This window comes from Piliocolobus tephrosceles, chromosome 5 (assembly GCF_002776525.5).
Source record: "Piliocolobus tephrosceles isolate RC106 chromosome 5, ASM277652v3, whole genome shotgun sequence".
Lineage (NCBI taxonomy): Eukaryota > Metazoa > Chordata > Mammalia > Primates > Cercopithecidae > Piliocolobus > Piliocolobus tephrosceles.
Window position 1 is genome coordinate 42,879,954 of NC_045438.1, and position 24,316 is coordinate 42,904,269.

Below are 24,316 nucleotides of genomic sequence, written 5' to 3' on the forward strand. Positions count from 1 at the left end.
CAGGTGACTAGATGGTGCCCACCTAGATTAAGGATGGGTCTGCCTTCCCCAGCCCACTGACTCAAATGATTTATCTCCTTTGGCAACACCCTCAAAGACACACCCAGGATCAATAACTTTGCATCCTTCAATCCAATCAGGTTGACACTCAGTATTAACCATCACAAGTCCACCTCTTGTCAACTTGAACCAATACCCATCTCCTGAGATCATACGTAATCTCCAAATAAAGACAATAATGAGGTCATAATTACACCTAACGTAATACAACTATCCCTCCTACAATCAGAAATGCACCAATCCCCAACCCAAATACTATTACATACTATACTATATGGTATACTTACTATACTATATATAAGTATACTATATGTAAGTATACTATATAGTATATACTATATAGTATGTAAGTATACTATAGTAAGTATAGTATATAAGTATACTATAACAATACTTAAATGGTGATGTGAAGTCAATAAATCTTATGTCACATGATGAAGGAAAAAGGAAATAAAATGAAGATATCTTAGTACAAGTGTGTACGTGCACAAACGTGTTTTTAACAAAAGGAGGAAATACTCATGACAATTACAGTCCTCGTTCCTGCAGCTGGTCAAGTGGTCATAGCTGGTATTATTGACTACATTCTTCTACTACCCATTCTGTATTCCCTTTGCCTTCAGCAAGCACCTCAGCAGGTTATGGTTTTTTCCTGGTGGAGTGACCCAAACCTTCATTCCTGAAGGGTCTGGGCCATTTGTAGTTCTGCCTGGATTGGCTGTTGTAGTTTCCCATTGACCTTAATCACAGGGCATGGTAATACTAAGAGACACCCTAATGAATCTCCTGTATTCATGCATACTCTTCCTTACCTCTGTTGTGGAGTAGTAGAGCATACACGGCCTTCTAGAGAACTTTATAGCCCTTCAAAGTATTGTCACCTAGTTGGTGTTGTGATTGTGACTTCAAAAGGCCATTCCACCGTTCTATAAATCCAACTGCTTCAGGATGATGAAGAATGTGGTGAGACCAGTGAATTCCATGAGCATGAGTGCACTGCCACACTTCTTTAGCTGTAAAGTGAGTGCCTTGGTCAGAGGCAATGCTTTGTGGAATACCATGACAGTGGATAAAGCATGCTATGAGTCCACGGATGGTAGTCTTGGCAGAAATATTGCATGGAGGATAGGCAAACCCATATCCAGAGTGAGTGTCTATTCCAGTGAGGAGAAACCTCTGCCCTTTCCATGATGGAGGAGGTTCAACATAATCAACCTGCCAGCAGGTAGTTGCCTGATCACCCTGAGAAATGGTGCCATATCGAGGTCTCAGTGTTGGTCTCTGCTGCTGGAAAATTGGGCACTCAGCAATGGCTGTAGTCAGGTCAGCTTTGGTGAGTGGAAGTCCATGTTGCTGAGCCCATGCATAACCTGCGTTCCTGCCACCATGGCCACTTTGTTCATGGGCCCATTGGGCAACGACAGGGTTGGCTGAGGAAAGAAGCTGAGTGGTGTCCACAGAACAGGTCATCCTCTCCACTTGATTATTAAAATCCTTCTCTGCTGAGGTCACCAGTTCGTGAGCATTCACATGGGATACAAATATCTTCCCAGTTTTTGACCCCTCAGAGAGGTCCATCCACATACCTCTTCCCCAAATTTCTTTGTCACCAATTTTCCAATCATGTGTCTTCCAAGTCCCTGACTATCCAGTCAAACCACTGGCAACAGCCCATGAATCAGTATATAATCACACATCTGACCATTTCTCCTTTCATGCAAAGTGTACAAGCAAGTGCACTGATTAAAGTTCTGCCCACTAGGAAAATTTTCCCTCACCACTTTCAGGGATGTCCTAGGAAGGGGCTGTTCTTCAGGGATGTCCTAGAAAGGCAGCTGTCCACTTTTGGGTGGTGCCTCCATATTGTGCAGAACCATCTGTGAACCAGACTCTAGTGTTCTCTTTTTCTGTCAACTGATCATAGGGAACTCCCCATGAGGCCATCGGTATAGGGTGGGGGAGAGAAGGCAGGGTGGCAGGAGTGGAGACCATGGGCATTTGAGCCACTTCCTCGTGTAACTTACTTGTGCCTTTAGGACCTGCTTGAGCCCGATCATGTATATACCACTTCCATTTCATGATGGAATGCTGCTGTGCATGACCCACTTTATGGCTAGATGAGTGAGAAAACACTCAGTTCATGATAGGCAGATCAGGTTGCATGGTGGCTTGATGACCCACAGTCAAACGTTCAGTTTCACCAAAGCCCAGTATCAGGCCAAGAGCTGTCTCTCAAAAGGAGAGTAGTTATCTGCAGAAGACGGCAGAGCCTTACTCCAAAATCCTAGAGGCCTCCACTGTGATTCACTTTTGGGGGCCTGCCAAAGGCTCCAAACAGCATCACTATCTGCCACTGACACCTCAAGTACCATTGGGTCTGCTGGGTCATATGGCCCAATTGACAGAGCAGCTTGCACAGCAGCCTGGATCTATTGCAGAGCCTTCTGTTCTGGACCCTACTCAAAACTGGCAGCCTTTCAGGTCACTCAATAAATGGGCTGCATTAACACACCCAAATGAGAAATGTGTTGCCTCCAAAATCCAAATAGACCCACTAGACATTGTGCCTCTTTCTTGGTGGTAGGAGGGGCCAAATGCAGCAACTTATCCTTCACCTTAGAAGGAATATCTCGACAGGACCCATACCACTGGGCCCCTAGAAATTTTATTGAGGAAGAAGTTCCCTGAATTTTCATCAGATTTCCCATCCTCTGGCACACAAATATCTTACCAATAAGTCCAGTGTGTTTACTACTTCTTGCTCACTGGATCCAATCAGCATAATGTCATCAATGTAATGGACCAGCATGATATCTTGTGGAAGCAAAAAATGAGCAAAGTCTCTCTGAATAAGATTATGACACAAAGCCAGAGAGTTAATATACCTCTGAGGTAGAACAGTAAAGGTATATTGCTGGCCTTGCCAGCTGAAGGCAAATTGCTTCTGGTGGGCCTTATGGACAGGAATGGAGAAAAGGGCATTTGCCAAGCCAATGGCTGCATACCAGGTACCAAGAAATGTGTTAATTTGCTCAAGCAGTGAAACCACATCTGGTACAGCAGCTGCAGTTGGAGTCACCACTTGGTTAAGCTTATGATAATCCACTGTTATTCTTCCAGATCCATCTGTCTTCTGCACAGGCCAAATGGGAGAGTTGAACAGCGATGTGGTAGGAATCACCACCCCTGAGTCTTTCAAGTCCTTGATGGTGGCACTAATCGCCACAGTCCCTCCAGGGATGTGATACTGTTTTTGATTTACTATTTTTCTAGGTAAAGACAGCGCTAGTGGCTTCCATTTGGCCTTTCTCACCATAATAATCCTCACCCAACCAATCAGGGAGCCAGTGTGGGGCTTCTGCCAGCTACTAAGTATGTCTATGCCAATTTTGTATTCTGGGGCTGGGGAAATGACCCGGATGGTCCGGGAACCCACTGGACCCACTGTAAGTCAGACCTGAGTTGAAACTCCATTATTACCTGACCTCCATAAGCCCGTACTTTAACTGGAGGACCATAATGATGTTTTGGGTTCCCTGGAATTAACATCAGCTCAGAGCCAGTATCCGGTGGTTCCCAAAATATCTGATCATTTCCCTTTCCCCAATGCATAGTTACCCTGCCAAGAAGACCAGAGGTCTTCTTGGGGAAGGATGGGAGAAAGATTAACAGCATAAGTTGTCAGTAGTGTAATGGAGTCCTTTTTCAAGGGGACATGGCCTCCCCTTCATTCAAGCAGCTCTGGGTCTGTAAACTTGCTCAAGTCTGGAAATTAAGGGGCCATGATTCTCTGTTTTTATAATTCAGATTGGTCTTTTGTTTATTTGACCTAGAAGTTTTCTGCTTATATAAATTAAGTAAAAATGCAGTAGGCTTCGTATCAATTTCACTTCTAGAAACACTGTGATTAATTAGTCAGTGCCAGAGCGCTATATGAGTCAGACTATTCTGATTGTTGCCACTTTGCCTCTGTAGTCCATTACAGTAGCTAAGTGCACCTTGCCTTTGATGACTGAGTGCTGCCACTTGACCCCTGCCACCTTGGGATCCAAATATTCCCACTGTATTTATTTCTTACTTTTTAAATTTATGTATTAGTCTGTTTTCATGCTGCTGATAAAGACATACCTGAGACTGGGAAGAATAAGGGGTTTAATCAGACTTACAGTTCCACATGGCTGGGGAGGCCTCAGAATCATGGCAGAAGCAAAATGCATTACTTACATGGTGGCAGCAAGAGAAAATGAGGAAGAAGTAAAAGTGGAATCCCTGAAAAACCCATCAGATCTCATGAGACTCATTCACTATCACGAGAATAGCATGGGAAAGACCGGACCGCACTTAGTTATCTTCCTCTGGGTGCCTCCCACAACACATAGGAATTCTGGGAGATAAAATTCAAGTGGAGATTTGGGTAGGGACACAACAAAACCATATCATTCTGCCCCTGGCTCCTCCAAATCTCATGTCCTCACATTTCAAAACCAATTATACCTTCTCAACCATCTCCCAAAGTCTTAACTCATTTCAGCATTAACCCAAAAGTCCACAGTCCAAAGTCTCATCTGAAACAAGGTAAGACCCTTCCACCTATGAGCTGTAAAAATCAAAAGCAAGCTAGATACTTCCTAGATAAAATGGGAGTACAGGTATTGGGTAAATACAGCCATTTCAGATGGGAGAAACTGGCCAAAAAAAAAGGGGTTACAGGGCACAAGCAAATGTGAAATCCAGCAGGCCAGTCAGATTTTAACATTCCAAAATGATCTCCTTTGACTCCATGTCTCACATCCAGGTCACGCTGATGCAAGAGGTGGGTTCCCATGGTCTTGGGCAGCTCTGCCTCTGTGGCTTTGCAGGGTACAGCCTCCTTCCTGCCTGCTTTCATGGGCTGGTGTTGAGTGTCGGTGGCTTTTCGAGCCACACAGTTCAAACTGTCAGTGGATCTACCATTCTGGGGTCTGGAGGACGGTGGCCCTCTTCTCACAGCTCCACTAGGCAGTGCCCCAGTGGGGACTCTGTGTGGGGATTCCAACCCCAGATTTCCCTTCCTCACTGCCCTAGCAGAGGTTCTCCATGACAGCCCTGCCCCTGCAGCAAACTTTTGCCTGGGCATCCAGGTGTTTCCATACATCTTCTGAAATCTAGGGGGACGTTCCCAAACCTCAATTTTTGACTTCTGTGCACTCGTAGGCTCAACACCATGTGGAAGCTGCCAAGACTTGGGGCTTTCACCCTCTGAAGCCACAGCCTGAGCTGTACATTGGCACCAATCAGCCACAGCTGGAGTGGCTAGAACACAGGGCACCAAGTCCCTAGACTGTACATGGGGACCCTGGGCCCTGCCCCATGAAACCACATTTTCCTCCTAGACCTCCGGGCCTGCGATGGATGGGAGGGGCTGCTGTGAAGGTCTCTGAAATGGCCTGGAGACATTTTTTCCACGGTCTTGGGGATTAACATTAGACTCCTTGCTACTTATGCAAATTTCTGCAGCCAGCTTGAATTTCTCCTAAAAAAAAAAAAAAAAATGGGTTTTTCTTTTCTACTGCATCATCAGGTTGCAGATTTTCTGAACTTTTATGTTGTTTCCCTTTTAAAATGGAATGCTTTTAACAGCACCCAAGTAACCTTTTGATGCTTTGCTACTTAGAAATTTCTTCTGCCAGATACCCTAAATCATCTCTCTCAAGTTCAAATTTCCACAAATCTCTAGGACGGGGCAAAATGCCATCAGTCTCTTTGATAAAACATAACCAGAGTCACCTTTTCTCCAGTTCCCAACAAGTTCCTCATCTCCATCTGAGACCACCTCAACCTGGACCTTATTGTTCATATCACTATCAGCATTTTTGGTCAAAGCCATTCAACAAGTCTCTAGGAGGTTCCAAGCTTTCCCACATCTTCCCATCTTCTTCTGAGCCCTCCAGACTGTTCCAACCTCTGCCTGTTATCCAGTTCCAAAGTCACTTTCACATTTTTTGGGTATCTTTTCAGCAACACCCCACTCTACTGGTACCAATTCACTGTATTAGTCTGTTTTCACATTACTGATAAAGATGTACCTGAGACTGGGAAGAAAAAGAGGTTTAATTGGACTTACAGTACCACATGACTGGGGAGGACTCAGAATCATGGCAGGAGGTGAACGGCACTTCTTACATGTTGGCAGCAAGAGAAAATAAGGAAGAAGCAAAAGTGGGAATCCCTGAAAAGTCCATCAGATCTCGTGAAACTCATTCACTATGAGGAGAATAGCATGGGAAAGACCAGCCCCCATGATTCAATTACCTTCCCCTGGGTCCCTCCCACAACATGTGGGAATTCTGAGAGATAAAATTCACGTCGAGAGTTTGGTGGGGACACAGACAAATCATATCAATTTATTTATTTATTCTTTTATTTATTTTTTTGTTTTTGAGATGAAGTATCTTTCTGTTACCCAGACTACAGTGCAGTGATACAATCTTGGCTCACTGCGACTTCCACCTCCCAGGTTCAAAGGATTCCCTGCCTCAGCCTCCTGAGTATGTGGGACTGCAGGTGCCCAGCACCACACCCAGCTAAGTTTTGTATTTTTAGTAGAGATTGGATTTCATCATGTTGGCCAGGGTGGTCTTGAACTCCTGACCTCAAGTGATCTGCCCACCTCAGCTTTCCAGAGTGCTGGGATTACAGGCATGAGCCACCACTGCACCTGGCCTATTCCCATTGTATTTAAATTTTGTAGTTGGGTGACTGTGTATCCCACTGTTAGATCTGACATACAGAGAAGGGCAATTACAAGACTCTTCAAAGATACAGGTGTATTTGCAAATTTACCTACTTGCTAAAACTTACTTGTAACCCTAACATCAGTACTCATGGCACTTTTACGGTCATTTGCAGACATGCACATAGTGATAAAAAAAGTTGGGTCATCCAGCACATTTTCCCAGCTGAGGCTGAACAAGGTAATACTCTACTTTCTAGTTTTAATGCTCATAATGTACTCAAGTTCCTTCCATGGGCTATTTAGTGCCACATTTTCCACATCTTTGTGCTTTTTCTTTGGTGATTTCACTGTTTAAAATGGCCGTGTTAGTGGCTCACACCTGTAATCCAAGCAGTTTGGGAGGCTGAGGCAGGAGGATCACTTGAGGCCAGGAGTTCGAGACCAGCCTGGCCAACATGGTGAAACCCCATCTCTACCAAAAATACAAAAAATTAGCCAGGTGTGGTGATGTGGGCCTGTGCTCCCAGCTACTCGGGAGGCTGAGGTGGGAGGATTGCTTGAATCCAGGAGGCAGAGATTGCAGTGTGCCAAGATCCCACCACTGTACTCCAGCCTGGGTGACAAAGCAAGACCTTGTCTCAAAGGTGGAAGGGGATGGGGAAAGGCCACCTAGCACAGTGCTGAAGTTCTGTCTAGTGTTCCTAAGCTGAAGGCTGTGATTTGCCCTAAGGAGAAAGTATGTGCGTTAGGTAAACATTCAGGCATGAATCACAGTGCTGTTGGCATGAGTTCAACATTACCGAATCAACACTCTGAAGAAGGTGTCTTTAAACAGAAATACACATAAAACAAGGTTTTTGTATTGATCCATTAACAAAAATGTTGTGACCAGAGACTCACAGAAACCTAACTCTGTATTTCCCCTAGGAGCCACAGTTCAGTATTTGCTAATTCAGTGCTCACAGTGACTTTATAGAACTTAACTACCAAAAATAATGAGAATTGACTGTATGTATGTCTGTATCTATACCTACCTGTCTGTTTTTGCTGTAGTAATGCCTTCAGATGTGCCTCATATTGACTAATGCATAGATTGCTTATTTTTACCTTTCCAGAAAGCAGAATCACCTAGAGATGGGGAAGGGCATGTATCCAAGGAGCAGGAGAGTTGCGGTGTGGGGCAGGGATTGGGGGCGGGACATGATCTAGGAATCTTAACTTCTTTCAAAGAGTTTCCCCTTGGTCCTCCATATTTTGACAGTCTCTTCCTCCTCATTCACCTGCCCCAGTTGTAGAGGTACATGCTGTCCAGGAGTTCTTGTGACCTTTAAGAGTCTGTAGGGTGAATCTGGATCGTTCTCAGTTCTCCCTTACTGTTAGTTTGGGAAGTAGAGTTTGGTGTTGCTTTAAGTCCTCCAAGTCAGTTACAATGTCTATTAGCTTTCCAAATTTTAGGTTTCTTGTTTTCTTTCCTCCCTGTCCTATGTTTCTCTGTCCCTTTGTCCCTTTACTATAGCTCTGTTGGAGTTTAGGGGGAAAGCAAAATTAGATGGGAAGCTCTAAATTAGATAGGATCTGCTATCCTAACTGAGTCTTAATTCTTTTTCTTGTCTCATGACTCATGTTCCTGAGATAAATTTTATTGATAAGTTGAGGCCATTATTCCACCTCCTTGCCATAGGGCCTTGGAAGATGTTGATATTGCTAAATATTTGCATGTTCTGGACTGCAAAGAACTTAAGAGTTCTGTGATTTGCAGGCATCTGAATGAGAAAGTGTCTTCCTTTTTTCTTCTGTACCCTGTTCCTTTAAGAAAATGTGGATAGCTTAGTTCTCTACAAAGCATTCTTAACTTCCAGCTCAAGAAAGGGAATATCTGGTCAGAAGTGAAACTTTTTCAATTTTAATCTAACCCTAATTCTCTCCATGCTTCTTTGTAATGTTTGTTTGTTTTTGTTTTTATTTTTTTTTCCTGCTCATGTTGTCCCTGATTTTTTTGTTTGTTTGTTTTTTGGGATAGGGTCTAGCTCTGTTGCCCAGGCACAATCAATCATGGCTCATTGCAACCTCAGCCTCCTGGACTTAAGCAATTCTTCTTTGGCCTCAGCCTCCTGAGTAGCTGCGACCACAAGTGCATGCTACCATGCCTGGCTAGTTTTTAAATTTTTTTGTAGAGATGAGGGTCTCACTGTGCTTCCCAGGCTGGTATTGAACTCCTGGGCTCAAGCAACCCTCTCGCCTCAGCCTCCCAAAATGCTGGGATTACAGGTGTGAGCCACCATTCCTGGCCTATGTTTTATTTTTGATGTGTTAAACAAAGCTTTGTCACTCCCAGATTACTTTCTGTTACTCATTTTTAACATTTTCAAAGATTACAAACCAATGTTTAAAAATAATAGCCACTATGATAGTTTACCAAGTATGATTCCAGGTAGACAGGAAAAAGAAATTGCTGAGGTGATACTCATTGTTTTAGAACATTTTCTACCAAAGGGGTTCTTTTTTATTTTTTTAAAGGCACTCATTTGTTCTGATTTTTAAAACAGTAATGCATAATTCTCATTAAAAGTTTGGAAATACAGAAAACTAAAAGTAATATTCACCTTTATTCATACCCAAAGTAATTACTCTGTATGTGCCCTTCCAGTCTTTATTAGTAAATATATGAATAAAAATGTTTCATTAATATTTTTCCATGTTATTCTGCCACAAATTCCTTTAAATTAATATAAAAATGGTTCAGCAATTTTTGGCAACCTATTTCTGTCAGAGGCCAAGTAGTATAATTTTTGGCTTTGCAGGTCATATGGCCTTCATTAAAAGTATTAAAATCTGCTCTTGGAGCAGGAAAGCAGCAATAAATACTATGTATACAAATGAGCATGGCTGTGTTCCCATAAAACTTTATTTACAAAAAAAAAAAGGCTTAGATTTGGTCCACTGGCTACAGTTTGCTGACCCCTAGATATTATTTTTAAACTTTTAATTTTAACATAATTACAGTTTTACAAAATGTTACAAAACAGCACAGAGAGATGCTGGATGCCATTTACCCAGTTTTCCCAAGTTATATCTTAAATAACTATAGTACAATATCAAAACCAGGAAACTGACATTAGTACAAGGTGTGTTCACAGTCTGCACAATTTGATAACATGCAAAACCACCTCACAATGAAGATACAGAACTATTCCATTATACAGAGATCTCCCTCATTCTAACCTCATAGAGTCACAATCACCTGCCACCCCTCTCCCAATCATCTTTATCCTTTTATAGTCTCTAATCTGTGTCCTGTTTCTCTAATTTTGTCATTTTTTAATAAGTTGTGTAGGTGAAATCACATAGCATGTGACCTTTGAAGATGGGCTCGTTTCACCCAATATTGAAATCCATCCAGGTTGTTGCATGTATCAGTGGTGTTCTTTTTCGGCAGGGCACGGTGGCTTACACCTGCAATCCCAATACTTTGGGAGGCCAAGGTGGGAGGACTGCTGGAACCCAAGAGTTCAAGACCAGTCTGAGCAATATAGTGAGATCCCATCTCTACAAAAAATAAAAAAAAGCTAGCTGGGTGTGGTGGCACATGCCTGTTGTCCCAGCCACTCAAGAAGCTGAGGTGGGAGGATTTCTTGAGTCCAGAAGGTAGAGGCTGTAATGAGCCGTGATTGTCCCACTGTACCCTAGCCTGGGCAAAAGACTGAGGCCCTGTCTCAAAAAAAAAAAAAAAAAAAAAAGGCATTTTTATTGCTGAGCAGTATTCCAGGCTCACCATTCACCTATTGAAAGGCATTTTGGGAGTTTCAAAAGGTTCTGTTAATGTTCTAGCAATCACCTATTCCGTGTGAATCAATATACAAAACAAACACTGCAGACCTCATTGATCTCCATGTTTGATTCAGCTGGCTAGCTAGGTGTTCCCTTCCTTCCTTATACTCAAGCTTCTGAGTTGAATGTGGTTCAGAATGTGGTGGTCCATCTGTATCCAAGTATTGAATTGAATCATATCATTTGTATCTGTCAGTATTTTAAACTCATTGAACTCACTGATTTCAACCAAAGGTCATTGATCCTCTAGGGACTTCTAGTTGCTTTGCAGGTGAGTACTCACATCTCTCTAGTTGTGGTAATGGTTGAATTAATAGTCTTAATACTTGGAAAGAGACTCAAATTCAAGTCCCAGTATTACCACTTACTACCTGCAGTCTTAGAGAAGTTACCTACTTGAGCCTCCGTTTGCTCATTTGTAAAATAAAAATAGTACTAACCCTGTCTCATAGGGTCACTGTGAGGATCACATGAGATAACATAGGAAAACACCACACAAATGTTACTGTAATATTCATAAAAATAGATTATCCTTCACTAGTGTTTTAGAAAGAAGAGCAGTCGTTTTATAATCCAGATGAGTAGTTTCAGGTTGTGGTATCCTTGCTTAAAAATATGTATACATATTTTATATACATTTATATATATTTAGATGAAGTTTTACAAACTGCACCAAAAGAACAGGGAGGGCAAGAGGTATTTCTGTGTGCTGTGATGGATGACCTGTGTTGAAAATACAATACCAATTAGCAGATGTGAGAAGAAATCATTTAAATCAACAATGTCTCTAGCAGGCTACCCATCTGCTTCCTGTTAACTAGGGCTTCCTTTTTCAAACTGTCTTCCTTGGTTTCCATGACCCTGTTCTCTCCTGTTTCTCCTCCTGGCTTATCATCATCATTTTCTTGGCCCTAAATATAAGTTTCCCTAAGGATCATCTCTGCACTTCTCTTTCCATGACTTCTTCCCTGGCAATATCATGCCTTTACTTCATTTCTCAAAGCCTACATCTGTGTCTCTAACCCTGACCTCCCTCATTTCCATCCTGCTGGCTGGACAACTCTATTTCAACTCAGTGTTTCCAAAGCTGAGGTCATTTTCCTTCCTAAGGTGGCCCTTCTTTTTAAGTTTCCTGTTTCTATCCCACACCCCAGCATCTTCTCAGTCCTTCTGCCTCTAAACGTAGAACGATCCTCAAGCATTCTTCTCTCTTTGCCACCTCCTACCCCCCACAAATCTAGTCATGCTGTGGACTCTGATACAGAATCATTCGTCTCCTGTTTCTTTTCCATTTCAGGCCTCCACCTTCAGCTTTTTTGTGTGTATGTGGGGGAGACAGGGTCTTGCTCTGTCTCCTAGGCTGGAGTGCAGTGTTATGATCATGGCTGACTGCAACCTCTGCCTCCTGGGCTCAAGTGGTCCTCACCTCAGCCTCCTGAGTAGCTGGGACCACAGATGTGAGCCACCAAGCCCCACTAAGTTTTTATTTTGTGTGGAGACACAATCTCCCTATGTTGCCCAAGCTGGTCTCAAATCCCTAGGCTCAAGCAATCCTCCTGCTTCTGCCTCCCATAGTGTTGGGATTACAGGCGTGAGCCACCACACCTGACCCACCTGCAGCTTTTTCGCTAAACTCTGCTTTTCCCCCACTATACTCGCAATCCATTTGCCCTTCCTTGCCTTTCTCACATCAGTCTTCCACAGTTCTGTTTAGGTTCTTCCAACTTAATGTCGCTTGTTGCTTTCCTTGCATGTAGAGTAAAGCCCAGATGATTGGTCTAATATAAAGTCTATGCTCAGACCTCAAACTGCTGTTTTTATTAACCTAAGATATCATAGCTTTGATCAAAGTGCTTTTGAAATCTTTACACATTCGACTCCTGATGAACCAAAAGGAAGTAATACAAAAAACCCTTTTTCAGAATTTCATAGTATTTTGTTTTTCTCATGATACTTTTCTAATGTCATTCATTTATCTGCACACTTCTTTCTACACTGGTCCCATGTATGATTTCTCCCAATATTTCCACAGAATTGCATATAGCCAATATCTAGTTATCAAATGAATGACTGTTTCTATGTTACAAATTCAATTCTTGCTTGGCCCATGCATTCAATCAATAATTATTGAGTACCTTACTATGGGTCAAGTACTTGGAGGCACTGGGCATAAAATAGGCACATTTTCAGCCTTCATAGAACTTACCTTCTAGTAGGAATCCCAAAGATGTTACCACTGGATTATTTATGACTGACCTTATACTAAGGTATTTTTTGCTTATGTCTTAAGCAAAGTTATCAGGCACTTCATTTAAGAATATATTAAATATTAAATCAAATCATTATACTCTGGTTGCCTGAAGATATGGAATTTACTTGTTTAGTGACACGAGTTTATATCAGGAAAGGAAAACACAGGTGAGTTTACACAGGGTCTTCCCAAGGGGAAGAAGCAGTTGGTGGGGAGGGAAAAGAGAGTGAGGATATCAAGCTATTGAGGTCACCTCCAGTCAGTCATTTCTCCTTGGCCAGGCAATTCCGTGAAACTAACATAATGTGCTCTTGAATTTTACACAGATGGCAATCAGGAGTTATTTCCCTGTGAAGTCTGTGGAAGACGCTTTGCAGCAGATGTTCTGGTAAACATAAAGATGTTTTGTAGATGTGTTTCATTGGACTTAAATGAACTGTCAAGTCAATGAGGAGGCGTCAGTGCAAAGATTAAAGACAGATGTGGAGGGGAAGCAAGGGAAGAGAAGTACATAACCTATGGCTGGTGGGCCCAGAGAACACTGAGGCAGACTGATGCTGCCTCACTCAAAAGCGACCCTGTTGAACATGGTCCTCCTGAAATGATGCCAGATGGAAGTCTCTTGGCATCGTCAATGATCCCTCAAGAGGTTTTGGCTCTTCCGCCTTTTCTTTAAGCATCAAAAATTCAAATTTCAAGGCCAAAGCACCAGGGAAATTAGCTAGTCAAGAGGAATGAGCATTGAATTTTAGACATCTGGAAACTTGGCTTTTAGCCGCAAATTTGTCACTAATCCTGACAAGTCCTTTAACCTTCCTGTTTTCTGCTTTGCCACGTATACAGAACCTTCCAATTTCAGGGTTTTTATACCATTTGAACAAAATGATACGTGGATGTAAGGCCTGTTCCCAGATCTAATTGTTGTCCAGATTCAAGCTAATGACATGTCAAGTCCCCTGATTGATGAATATAAAGTTGAATAAAAGCTTGATTTATTTCAAAATTAGGGAATCAAATAGATGACATGCCCCAATATTATAAAGGGGTTCCCAAGAAAGATGATTTTTTTCAAAAAGAAAATCTAAGATGATAATACAGCTGTAAGTTGGGACATTTTAGATAAAGGAGACTTATCTGGAACTTAAAGGATGTGAACTGTAAGCCTGACTATGTTTGGGACAAAAGACTATAAAATTAGGTTGTAGGTTTTATTTTTCTGGGGAATTTAAAAAACGAAACAGCTGTCTTTTAGTTAACTGTGGTTAGAGCTTCCTGAAACTAGAGGGAGAGCTTGTGGAGCTGGTTGTGGCCCTGTAGCCCACCAATGTGTGTCACTGCCTTTGCCAGCCTGGAGCCGCACCCCCCCAAAGAATCATTTTGAGACCTGGGAGGTTCCATTTGCAGAGGAAACTCTAAATGTCAAGTACATCTTGGATACTTTTGAGTTTCATTTCCTAAGCCTATTTCTAAGCTATGGAGGGCATTGATCAAATGATTTGATCTTTCTCTCTCCTTTAGCTTAAAATGCATGGCTTGTTCTTAGGCAGTGCAGTGATTTTTATAGAGCTTGTATTTTGTGGGGTCTTACAAAGCTACTGTATCAATGACAACTATTACGTGTCACACATCCACCAAGGGAGAGGGCAAAGGTCCCATAGTGGTACAGTAGCGTACTTTATACAGGTGGTACACAGGCAAAGCTCTGCGTGTTAGCTCCTCAGTTTTTGTATCAGAAATGTTGAATACTTGAAGGATTACTGGTTGGAGTAAAATGTATACTGCCCACATTTGAGTTAGATATATAAACCCAAATTTGAAGTAAGTCTTTGAGCTCTAAAGGCATTTTATTGTCTTTGCTCAAACACAATATCCAGTTATATGTAACATGGATGAGAAGAGCCAGATGGATTCGCTCTGCTGTGACCTGTTAGAGAATGAACTAGGCTCTGAGGAGCAAACATCGTCCCTGGAGTAGGGGCTGTCTAGGAATGCCTAGGCATTAAAAACTGATTGTGCACTTTAGAAATTCCAATCCCTACCCTTCATTTTCTAGGAAAGGCATGGACCAATATGTAAAAAACTCTTCAACAGAAAGCGTAAACCTTTCAATTCTTTGAAGCAAAGATTACAGGGCACCGACATTCCTACTGTGAAGAAGACTCCACAATCCAAGGTACTCCTGATATCTTCTTTATTGTTTGTTATTACATTCTGTGGGACTGTAAGGCCTATTTCTGGGCTTTCTGGTTTCATTTTTGCTTGATAATGCAGTAATGTAACTGTAATCCACCTTTATTGTTTTCTTTATAATCTTGCTCACTTAGATTTCCAAATATACCTCAGATATTTTCCAGATGTAGCAAAAAATAATCTTGTTTATGTTTTCATTAGAGTGGCTTTAAATCTAGCAATTAACTTGAGAAGAAAGTAACTTTTAATCTTATATTTGTCTTTCTTTAAAGTTTTATAGTTTCTTTATTTTTCTGATTTTTCTTTTGTGTTTTCCTTCACTATTGTGGCCTGCAAATTATATTACTGTATTTTCCAAACCTCTTTAAGGAGTACTTTTGAAAAAGAAACTCTCCTTTTCTCCAATTTTCACAGTTCTGTTTCCTGTGAATTCAAATTCCAGCTTTAAACAAAATTGTAATGGAGAGGTATATAGTCTAGGGTATTGTTTGTTGGTTTTATTTTTTACAGTCTCCACCTGTGAGGAAGTCTAACTGGAGACAACAACATGAAGACTTTATTAACACAATCCGATCAGCAAAGCAGTGTACGCTAGCCATTAAAGAAGGCCGACCCCTCCCACCTCCACCCCCTCCATCCTTGAACCCAGGTGTGTGGACATTTTGGGTTGCTTTTGAGGCTATGCTTGACTTTTGACCAAATCATCATGCCCTGTATGCACTCTGAAATTGACAATAACAATGACATAGAAGTAATTTTATTAATTATATAAAAGTAAACTTATCCTATTTTTTTCAGTTCTGCATAAAGATTCTGTCTCAACACGGGAACACCAGTGTAGCTATGCTGTAGTATTACATAACTCCAAGGGACACCAGACACCTCTTAGCTGATAGGCATGGAGCTATGCAGAGCAAGCTAACCAACTCTGCAACAGCTCCGTCGTGTCAGATACCCACAGCTCTTTTTCTTTTCCCGGGTAAAATTCCCAAAACATGAAATTTAGCATTTTAACCATTTGAAGCTGTACAATTTAGTGGTCCACAGCTTTTTTTTTTTTTACTGGAAACATTTTATTTGAAAATTTAAAAATCTGTAGAAAAGAGGAAGGAATAGTACACATGCCCTCCACTGAAATTTGGCAATTGTTGATGTTGTTGTCATAATTTCTCCCTTTCTCTTTTTTATCTTTGGCAGAACCATTAAAAAGTAAGTTCCAAGCATCATCAATACTTTATCTTTAGCTATTTTAGTGTGTATCTCTTAAGTTCATTTTCCTGCATAATCTCAATACTATTATCACACTTGATATATATTAATATGTTTTCCCAATTACTTTAAGAATGTTTTTTAAAGCTTTCTTCTCACCCATATTCAGCCACAATCCAGGATCCAATCACAGTTTACATATTACCTTTTGTTATCTCTTCAGTCTTTATTAAATCTTGAACAACATCCCTACCAGGCTATTTATCCTTTACAATGTCTCATGTTCTGTATTTCTCCACTTATTTAGTCATGTTGGTAAACTTTTTCCTCTATCTCATCTTTCTGCAAACTGGAAGTTAGGGCTAGAATCTCAATAAGATTAACATAAATATTAATATAAGATTATTAATATATCAATATTAATGTTATCAGAGACAATATATGATTTGCAAATATTGTCTCCAGTTCTGTGGACTGTTTTTTCTCTCTCTCTTGATAATGGCCTTTAATACACAAAAGTTTTTTGTTTTGATGATGTCCAATGTATCTGTTTTTTCTTTTGTTGCCTGTGATTTTGATGTCATATCCAGAAATTAATCACCAAATCTACATCATGAAGCTTGCCCATGCTTTCTTCTTTTAGTTTTAGCTCTTATGTTTAGATTTTTAAAAATTTATTTTAAGTCTATTTTTGTGTGTAATACAAGTTTCCAACATCATTTTTTGCATGTGGATATCCAGTTATCTCAGCACCATTTGTTGAAAAGACTTTTCTTCCCCATTGAATAATCTTGGCACCATTATCAAAAGTCACTCGATCATATGTTTGAGGATTTATTTCTGGGCTCTCTGTTCTATTCCATTGGTCTATATGTCTGTCTTTATGCCAGTACCAAAATGTTTTGATTACTGTAGCATTCTAGTAATTTTGACATCAGGAAGTTTGAGTTCTGCAAAATACACTCAAGACTGTTTTTGCTATTTAAGGTCCTTTGAGATTCCATATGAATTTTAGGATTTTTGTTCTGTTTCTGTAAAAATATTATAATGAAATTTTGTTAGGGATTGAATTGAATATATAGAATGTTTTGGGTAGTATTGTCATCTTAATAATATTAAGTTTTCCAATCCATGAACATAGGATGTCTTTCTATTATTTACATCTTCTTTAATTTATTTTAGCAAAACATTGTAGTTTTCAATGGACAAGTCTTTCACCTCATTGGTTAAATTTATTTCTAAGTATTTTATTCATTTTGACATTATTATAAATGGAATTTTTAACTTTCTTTTCAGATTGTTCATTTTTAGTGTATGATAATGTAATGGATCATTGTATGTTGACTTTGTATCCTGTAACTTGTGGTGAATTCATTTATAATATTATTTATGATAGTGTTTTTGTGGGATCTATAGGATTTTCTACAATAAGATTATGTCACCTGAAACAGGGATAATTTTACTTCTCCCTTCCCAATTGATACGTCTCTTATTTCTTTTTTGAACCTAAATCCTCTGGCTAGAACTTTTAGTACTATATTGAATAGGAGTTGCAAAAGTAGACATCCTTGTCTTGTGTTTTCCATTGAGGATAATATCAGTTATGGGTTATGGCTTACTTTTTAAAGCATAAATAATAGCACATAATGGGTATTATAATATGGAAGTGAAATGTATGAAAACAATAGCACAAGGTTGAGTGAGGAAAATGGACATATATTGTAAGGTTCTTACATTATACATGAATAGGTATAGTGTCATTTAAAGGTAGACTATCGTATGGTAAGGATACCTATTGTAAGCTCTAGAGTAACCACTAAAAAATACTGCAATTTAGCTAATAAGACAATTCATGGAGTAGAGATAAAATTGTAAAAAAATTCAATCAAAGGGGGAAAAAGGCACAAAGAGCAGGTGGGATAAAGACAAATAACAAGATGATAGACTTAAATGTAACCATATGCATAATTGCATATTAATGGCCTACACACTCCAGATAAAAGACAGAAATTGTCAAACGGAATAGTAAAGCAAGACCCAACTATAAGTTTTCCATAAGAAAAACACATTGATATAAAGATACAAGTAAGTTAAGAGCATGGGAAAAGATATACATGCAGACAATAATTATAAAGCTGGAATGACTGTATTAATATAGCACAAAGTTAACTGCAGGGCAAGTATTAACAGATGATGATTCAAAAGATAAATACATCAAGAAGACCTTTCAGTTTTAAATATTTATATGCATAGTAACAGCTTCTAAGAATGTGAAACAAAAACTGACAAAACTGGAAGGAGAAGTAGACAGATTCACAATTATATTTGGAGATTTTATCACTCCTCTCTTAGTAACCGATAGAATACACAGCAGGAAAATCAGTAAAGATATAGAAGAGTTGAGCAACAGTAACCAATTTGACCTAATTGACATTTATACTTATCCTATGACACATAGCCACAGCAGAAGACACAGTGTTTTCAAGTATGCATAGAACAGTCACCCAAGAGAGACCATATACAGGACCACAAAATAGGTCTCAAATTTAGAATTGACATCATACATAATATATTCTTGGATCAGAATGGAATTAAATTAGAAATGTATGACAAAATATATCTTGACTATTTGGAAATCAACAAGTCATTCCTAAACCTATGGATCTAAGAAGAAATCACAAGATAAATTAGAAAATATTTTTAACTGAATGATAATGAAAACATCTAACTTTGTGGGATGCAGCTTAATTAATTCTTAGAAGGAATTTTATAGCTTTAAATGTTTGTAATAGAAAAGAGAAAATATTTACTTCAATTATCTTAAACTTTCTCTTTAAAAGATTAGGAAAAGAACAAATGAGACCTAAATTAAGTCAAAAGAAGAAAATGACATAATTCATTAAATTAACAGAATATTTTTAAAAGCATATGATCATCTCAGTAGAGAAAAAGCCTTCCACAAAGTGTAACTCCTTACACATTAAAAGCAATACAAAAAAAAAAAAACTTCTCAGCAAGATAGAATTATAAAGGAACTTCCTTCATGAAGGTCATCCTTGAGAAATCTACAGCTAACATGACACTTAATAGTGAAAAACTGAACACTTTCTCACTGAGATCAGGAAAAAAACAAGGATGTTCATTCTGACCACTTCTATTCAACACTGTACTATTGATAATGCTCAGTGTAATAAGGCAAAAAAAATCAATTAAAATATTATATTTATATGTAAAAAGCATGTAAATTGGGGAAGAAGATGTAAAACTATCTTTAGTCACAGACAACATAATCATGAATGAGTATATATAGAAAAGTCTAGGGAACTACAGAAAAGCTACTGGAATTAAAGTGAATTCAACAATGTTTCAGGATATAAGGTATACACAGGTGAGTTGTAGTTCTATATACTAGGCATAAACAATTAAACAATGAAATTTAAGGCTAGGCGTGGCAGCTCATACCTGTAATTCCAGCACTTTGGGAGGCCGAGGCAGGTGGATCACAAGGTCAGGAGTTTGAGACCAGCCTGGCCAAGATGGCGAAACTCCATCTCTATTAAAAAAAAATACAAAAATTAGCCAGGTGCAGTGGCGGGTGCCTGTAATCCCAGCTACTCCGGAGGCTGAGGCGGGAGAATCACTTGAACTGGGAGACAGAGGTTGCAGTGAGCTGAGATCGTACCACTGCACTCTAGCCTGGGCAACAGAGCAAGACTCCATCTCAAAAAAAAAAAGAAAGAAAGAAAGAAAAGAAAGAAATGTAATAAATGTATAATAACATAAAAAATAGTAAATATTTAGGGGTATATTTAATGAAATATATGAAGAATCTATAAAATGAAAATCTCATAGCATTCCTTCAAGAAATTAAAGAGGACCAGACTAAATGGTGAGATTTACCATTTTTCTGGTTTGGAAGACTCAAGATTGTGTTATGATGTCGGTTCTACCCAAATTAACCTATGGATTAAATGCAATTCTAATAGAGATACCTAGAAGTTATTTTTGCTGAGTAGAACTAGCTGGCCGGGTGTGGTGGCTCATGCCTGTAATCCTAACACTTTGGGAGGCCGAGGCGGGTGGATCACTTGAGGTCAAGAGTTCGAGACCAGCTTGTTCAACACAGGGAAACCCCGCCTCTACTAAAAATACAAAAAATTAGCTGGATGTGGTGGCAGGCATCTGTAATCCCTGCTACTGGGGAGGCTGAGGCAGGAGAATCCAGGAGGCAGAGGTTGCAGTGAGCAGAGATGGTGCCACTGCACTCCAGTCTGGGTGACAAGAGCAAAACTCAGTCTCAAAAAAAAAAAAAGAAAGAAAAGAAAAGAAAGCAATTGACTAGCTGATTCAAAAATCTTATGGAAATGGAAGGATGTGGAATATGCAAGATAGTTTTTTAAAAAGCATAAAATTAGAGTATTTACATTACCTGATGTCAAGACTTATTGTAACATTACAGTGATCATGACAACTTGGTGTTGGTGTATCAATTTAACAGAAAATAGAATCTAGATACAGATACCCCCTTATCTGTAGGTAATCGATTTTCTTAAAAGATGCCAAGGTAATTCACTGGGGGAAAGGCTAGTCTTATCAACAGATGATGGTGGAACAACGGATATCCATATGGAAAAATGAACCTTGATTCTTATACCATTGTCTTAATCTGTTTGTGTTGCTGTAAAGAAATACCCAAGGCTGGGTAATTTATAAAGAAAAGGGGTTTATTTGGCTTACAGTTCTGCGGGTTGTACAAGAAGCATGGCACTGGCATCTGCTTCTCTTGAGGGTCTCAGGAAGTCTCCAATCATGATGGAAGGTGAAGGGGAGCAGGCGTCACATGTCAAGAGAGAATGCAAGAAGGAGGGGAAGGAGGTGAGAAGGAGGAGTGACAGGCTCTTCTTCTTTTTTTTTTTTTTTTTGAGAGGGAGTCTCACTCTGTCACCCAGGCTGGAGTGCAGTGGCATGATCTCAGCTCACTGCAACCTCCACCTCTCAGGCTCAAGCCATCCTCCCACCTCAGCCTCCCTAGTAGCTGGGACCACAGATGCGTACCACCGCGGCTGGCAAATTTTTTTGTATTCTTGGTAGATGTGGGGTTTCTCCATGTTGCCCAGGCTGGTCTTGAATTCCTGGGCTCAAGCAATCCGCCTGCCTCGGGCTCGCAAAGTGTTGGGAGCTTTGAGCCACTGCACCCAGCCCAGGTTCTTCTTAACAATAAGTTGTGATGGGAGGCAATAGAGCAAGAACTCACTCCATACCAAAAGGACAGCGCCAAGCTTGTTCATAAGAGATCCACCCCGATGATCCAAACAGCTCCCACTAGGCCTGCCTCCAACATTAAAGATAAAATTTCAACATGAGATTTGAAGGGGACACATATCTAAACTGTATCAACCATATATAAAAAAGTCATTCAAAAAGGATCATTGACCCAATATAATTGTTACAACTAATGGCCAACAAAGATTTCCCAGGCAGAACACAAAATCCACTAATAATTTTTTTTAAAAAAAGGAAATTAGCAAATTAGGCCTTACCAAAATTAAAAATTTCAGTTTGAGACTTAAGAAAATGAATCTGGTCTGAAGAAATGATCAATAAAGAAAACAACAACAAAAAAAATGGAAAGGCAAGTTACAGACAGGGAGACAAATATTCATAATATGCATATCTGACATAACAGGAACATATAAAGAACTCTTAAAACTCAATAATGAGACAACCCAATCAGAAAAGGTCAAGAGATGTATTTGAACAGACACATCACAAAATAATAGCCAATAAGCACATGAAAAGATACTCAACATCATTTTCATTAGGAAAATGCAAATTAAAAACCATAAGATACCACTACACATCCACTTCAATGGCTAAAATTAAAGACTGACAATACAATGCCTGTAATCCCAGCACTTTGGGAGGACGAGGTGGGTGGATCTCTTGAGGCCGGGAGTTCGAGACCAGCCCAGCCAACATGGCAAAACCCTGTCTCTACTAAAAATACAAAACATTTAGCCGGGCATGGTGGCTCACTCCTGTAATCCCAGCTACTTGGGAGGCTAAGGCAAGATAATCATTTGAACCTGGAGGCAGAGGTTGCAGTGAGCAGAGATTGTGCTAATGCACTCCAGCCTGGGTGACAGAGCAAGACTCTGTCTCAAAAAAGAAAGAAGAAAAAGACTGACGCTGTAAGTGTTTGCTATGATGTGGAACAACTGGAAGTCTCATATGCTGCTGATGTAAGTATAAAATAGTACAACCACTTTGCACTGGTATTTTCTTAATAAGTTAAACATACACTTAGCCTATACAGCAATTCCATTTCTTGATATTTATACAAAAAATGAAACGTGTCCATAAAAAATATTTACATGAATGTTTATTCATTTAGCATAAGCAAGCTTTATTCATATAGCGTAAACTGGAAACAACTAAAAATATCTGTCAACAGTTGAATAGGTAAACAGATTGTGGAATATTTACAAAATGGACTAGTATTCAACAATAAGAAGGAAATACATGCAGTAACATAGATGTTCTATTATATGAAATTATAGGTCAGGGAAATCTTATGAATAGTAACAGGAAATGGGTAATTGGTTGCCTGAGACTGGGTTTTGCAAAATATTGACTGAAAGGGGGCATGAGGGAACTTTCTGGGGTGATGAAAATGTTCTATATTTTAATTAGGGTGGTTAAAATGGATACATTTGTCAAAACTCATTGAACTGTACATGTAAAATAGGTGCATTTACTTGTGTGTAAATTATTCCTCAAAAAGACTATTTAAGAAAGTGCAAAAACGAAAAGCCACAGTGTAGTCATACTATAAAATCGTCTAAAAAATAAGTCATCTGAACTTCTATACCAGAAAATAATCCTCATATTTGCTTCCCTTTTATTGAGTGCTAATGAAAATATATCTTGAAATAATGTGTTGTCTTAAGATATTCAGTAGAAAGATTTGTGCTGTGATTTTAGTAATAATATAAGTACTTTGGTAACAAGTTTCATATAACAAAACACATCTTTTATGAGAAATATTGGTGGCTACCTTATGGTTCTTTAATTGAATAAGTGAAACCATGTCAGATGTCCTGCTGTGTGAATTTCTCTCACATTTTAGATCCAACTTGGATCTAACTTGGATCTAAAATGTAGGGGTTATTGTTTCTCCAAAAAAAATTCCTTTTGTAAGGCCTCATCAAATGTTCAATTTATTTTTCTTTTTTTTATATTTCTATGCTAACATATCATTTTATAATGAACTTCTTTCTTGTGCCCTTAACATAATTTTATGCAACAAACCAAATGATTATATACACTCCCAACATTTTCACCACAATTGGATGATTTTGTTTGTGCAGGGATTTTATATTAGCCCAGAATTCTCAGGCTTAAGTACTAGAGAATTTATTTGCTGTTGTTGTTGTTGTTTTTCTTTCTTTCTTTCTTTCTTTTTTTTTTTTTTTTTTTTTGAGACAGAGTTTCGCTCTTGTTGCCCAGGCTGGAGTGTAATGGTAGGATCTCAGCTCACTGCAAACTCCACCTCCCAGGTTCAAGCAGTTCTCCTGTCTCAGCCTCCTGAGTAGCTGGGATTACAGGCACCCATCACCATGCCGAGCTAATTTCTGTATTTTTAGTAGAGACGAGGTTTCATCATATTGGTCAGGCTGATCTTGAACACCTGACCTCAGGTGATCCACCCATCTCGGCCCTCCGAAGTGCTGGGATTACAGGCATGAGCCACTGTGCCCAGCCAGTATGAGAGAATTTATATACATATAACTAGAATTATATATAACATGCCCTAATATGCATGAATGTGCCAGTAATTTCCCTTTTTTTCTCACCATGATTCCCTATTTTCATGATTCAGTTTTTGAGACATGCCTATATTCTGCTTTTTAGTGACTTAGCTAAGCCTGTCCATGATTTAAATTTCTCGGATACTGTGACAGTTTATGGGGACAGTGATATAGAATATTTATAATTGTTATTTTTCTGTGAGACCTGGGACATTCAGTTACCATTTTATATAGCTACACAGACATAGATAT

At 39.4% G+C, this 24,316-nt stretch overlaps 1 protein-coding gene across 1 annotated transcript in view; it reads left to right on the plus strand.

Moving 5' to 3' along the window:
* Nucleotides 1-24,316, plus strand: part of ZC2HC1B (zinc finger C2HC-type containing 1B) — a 96,593-nt gene that overhangs the window by 4,464 nt on the left and 67,813 nt on the right. Inside the window, exons 2-4 of the mRNA XM_023183756.1 lie at nt 13,181-13,242; nt 14,908-15,027; nt 15,555-15,693. Of these exons, the coding sequence (XP_023039524.1) occupies nt 13,181-13,242; nt 14,908-15,027; nt 15,555-15,693 (321 nt within the window). The remainder of the gene's footprint in view (nt 1-13,180; nt 13,243-14,907; nt 15,028-15,554; nt 15,694-24,316) is intronic.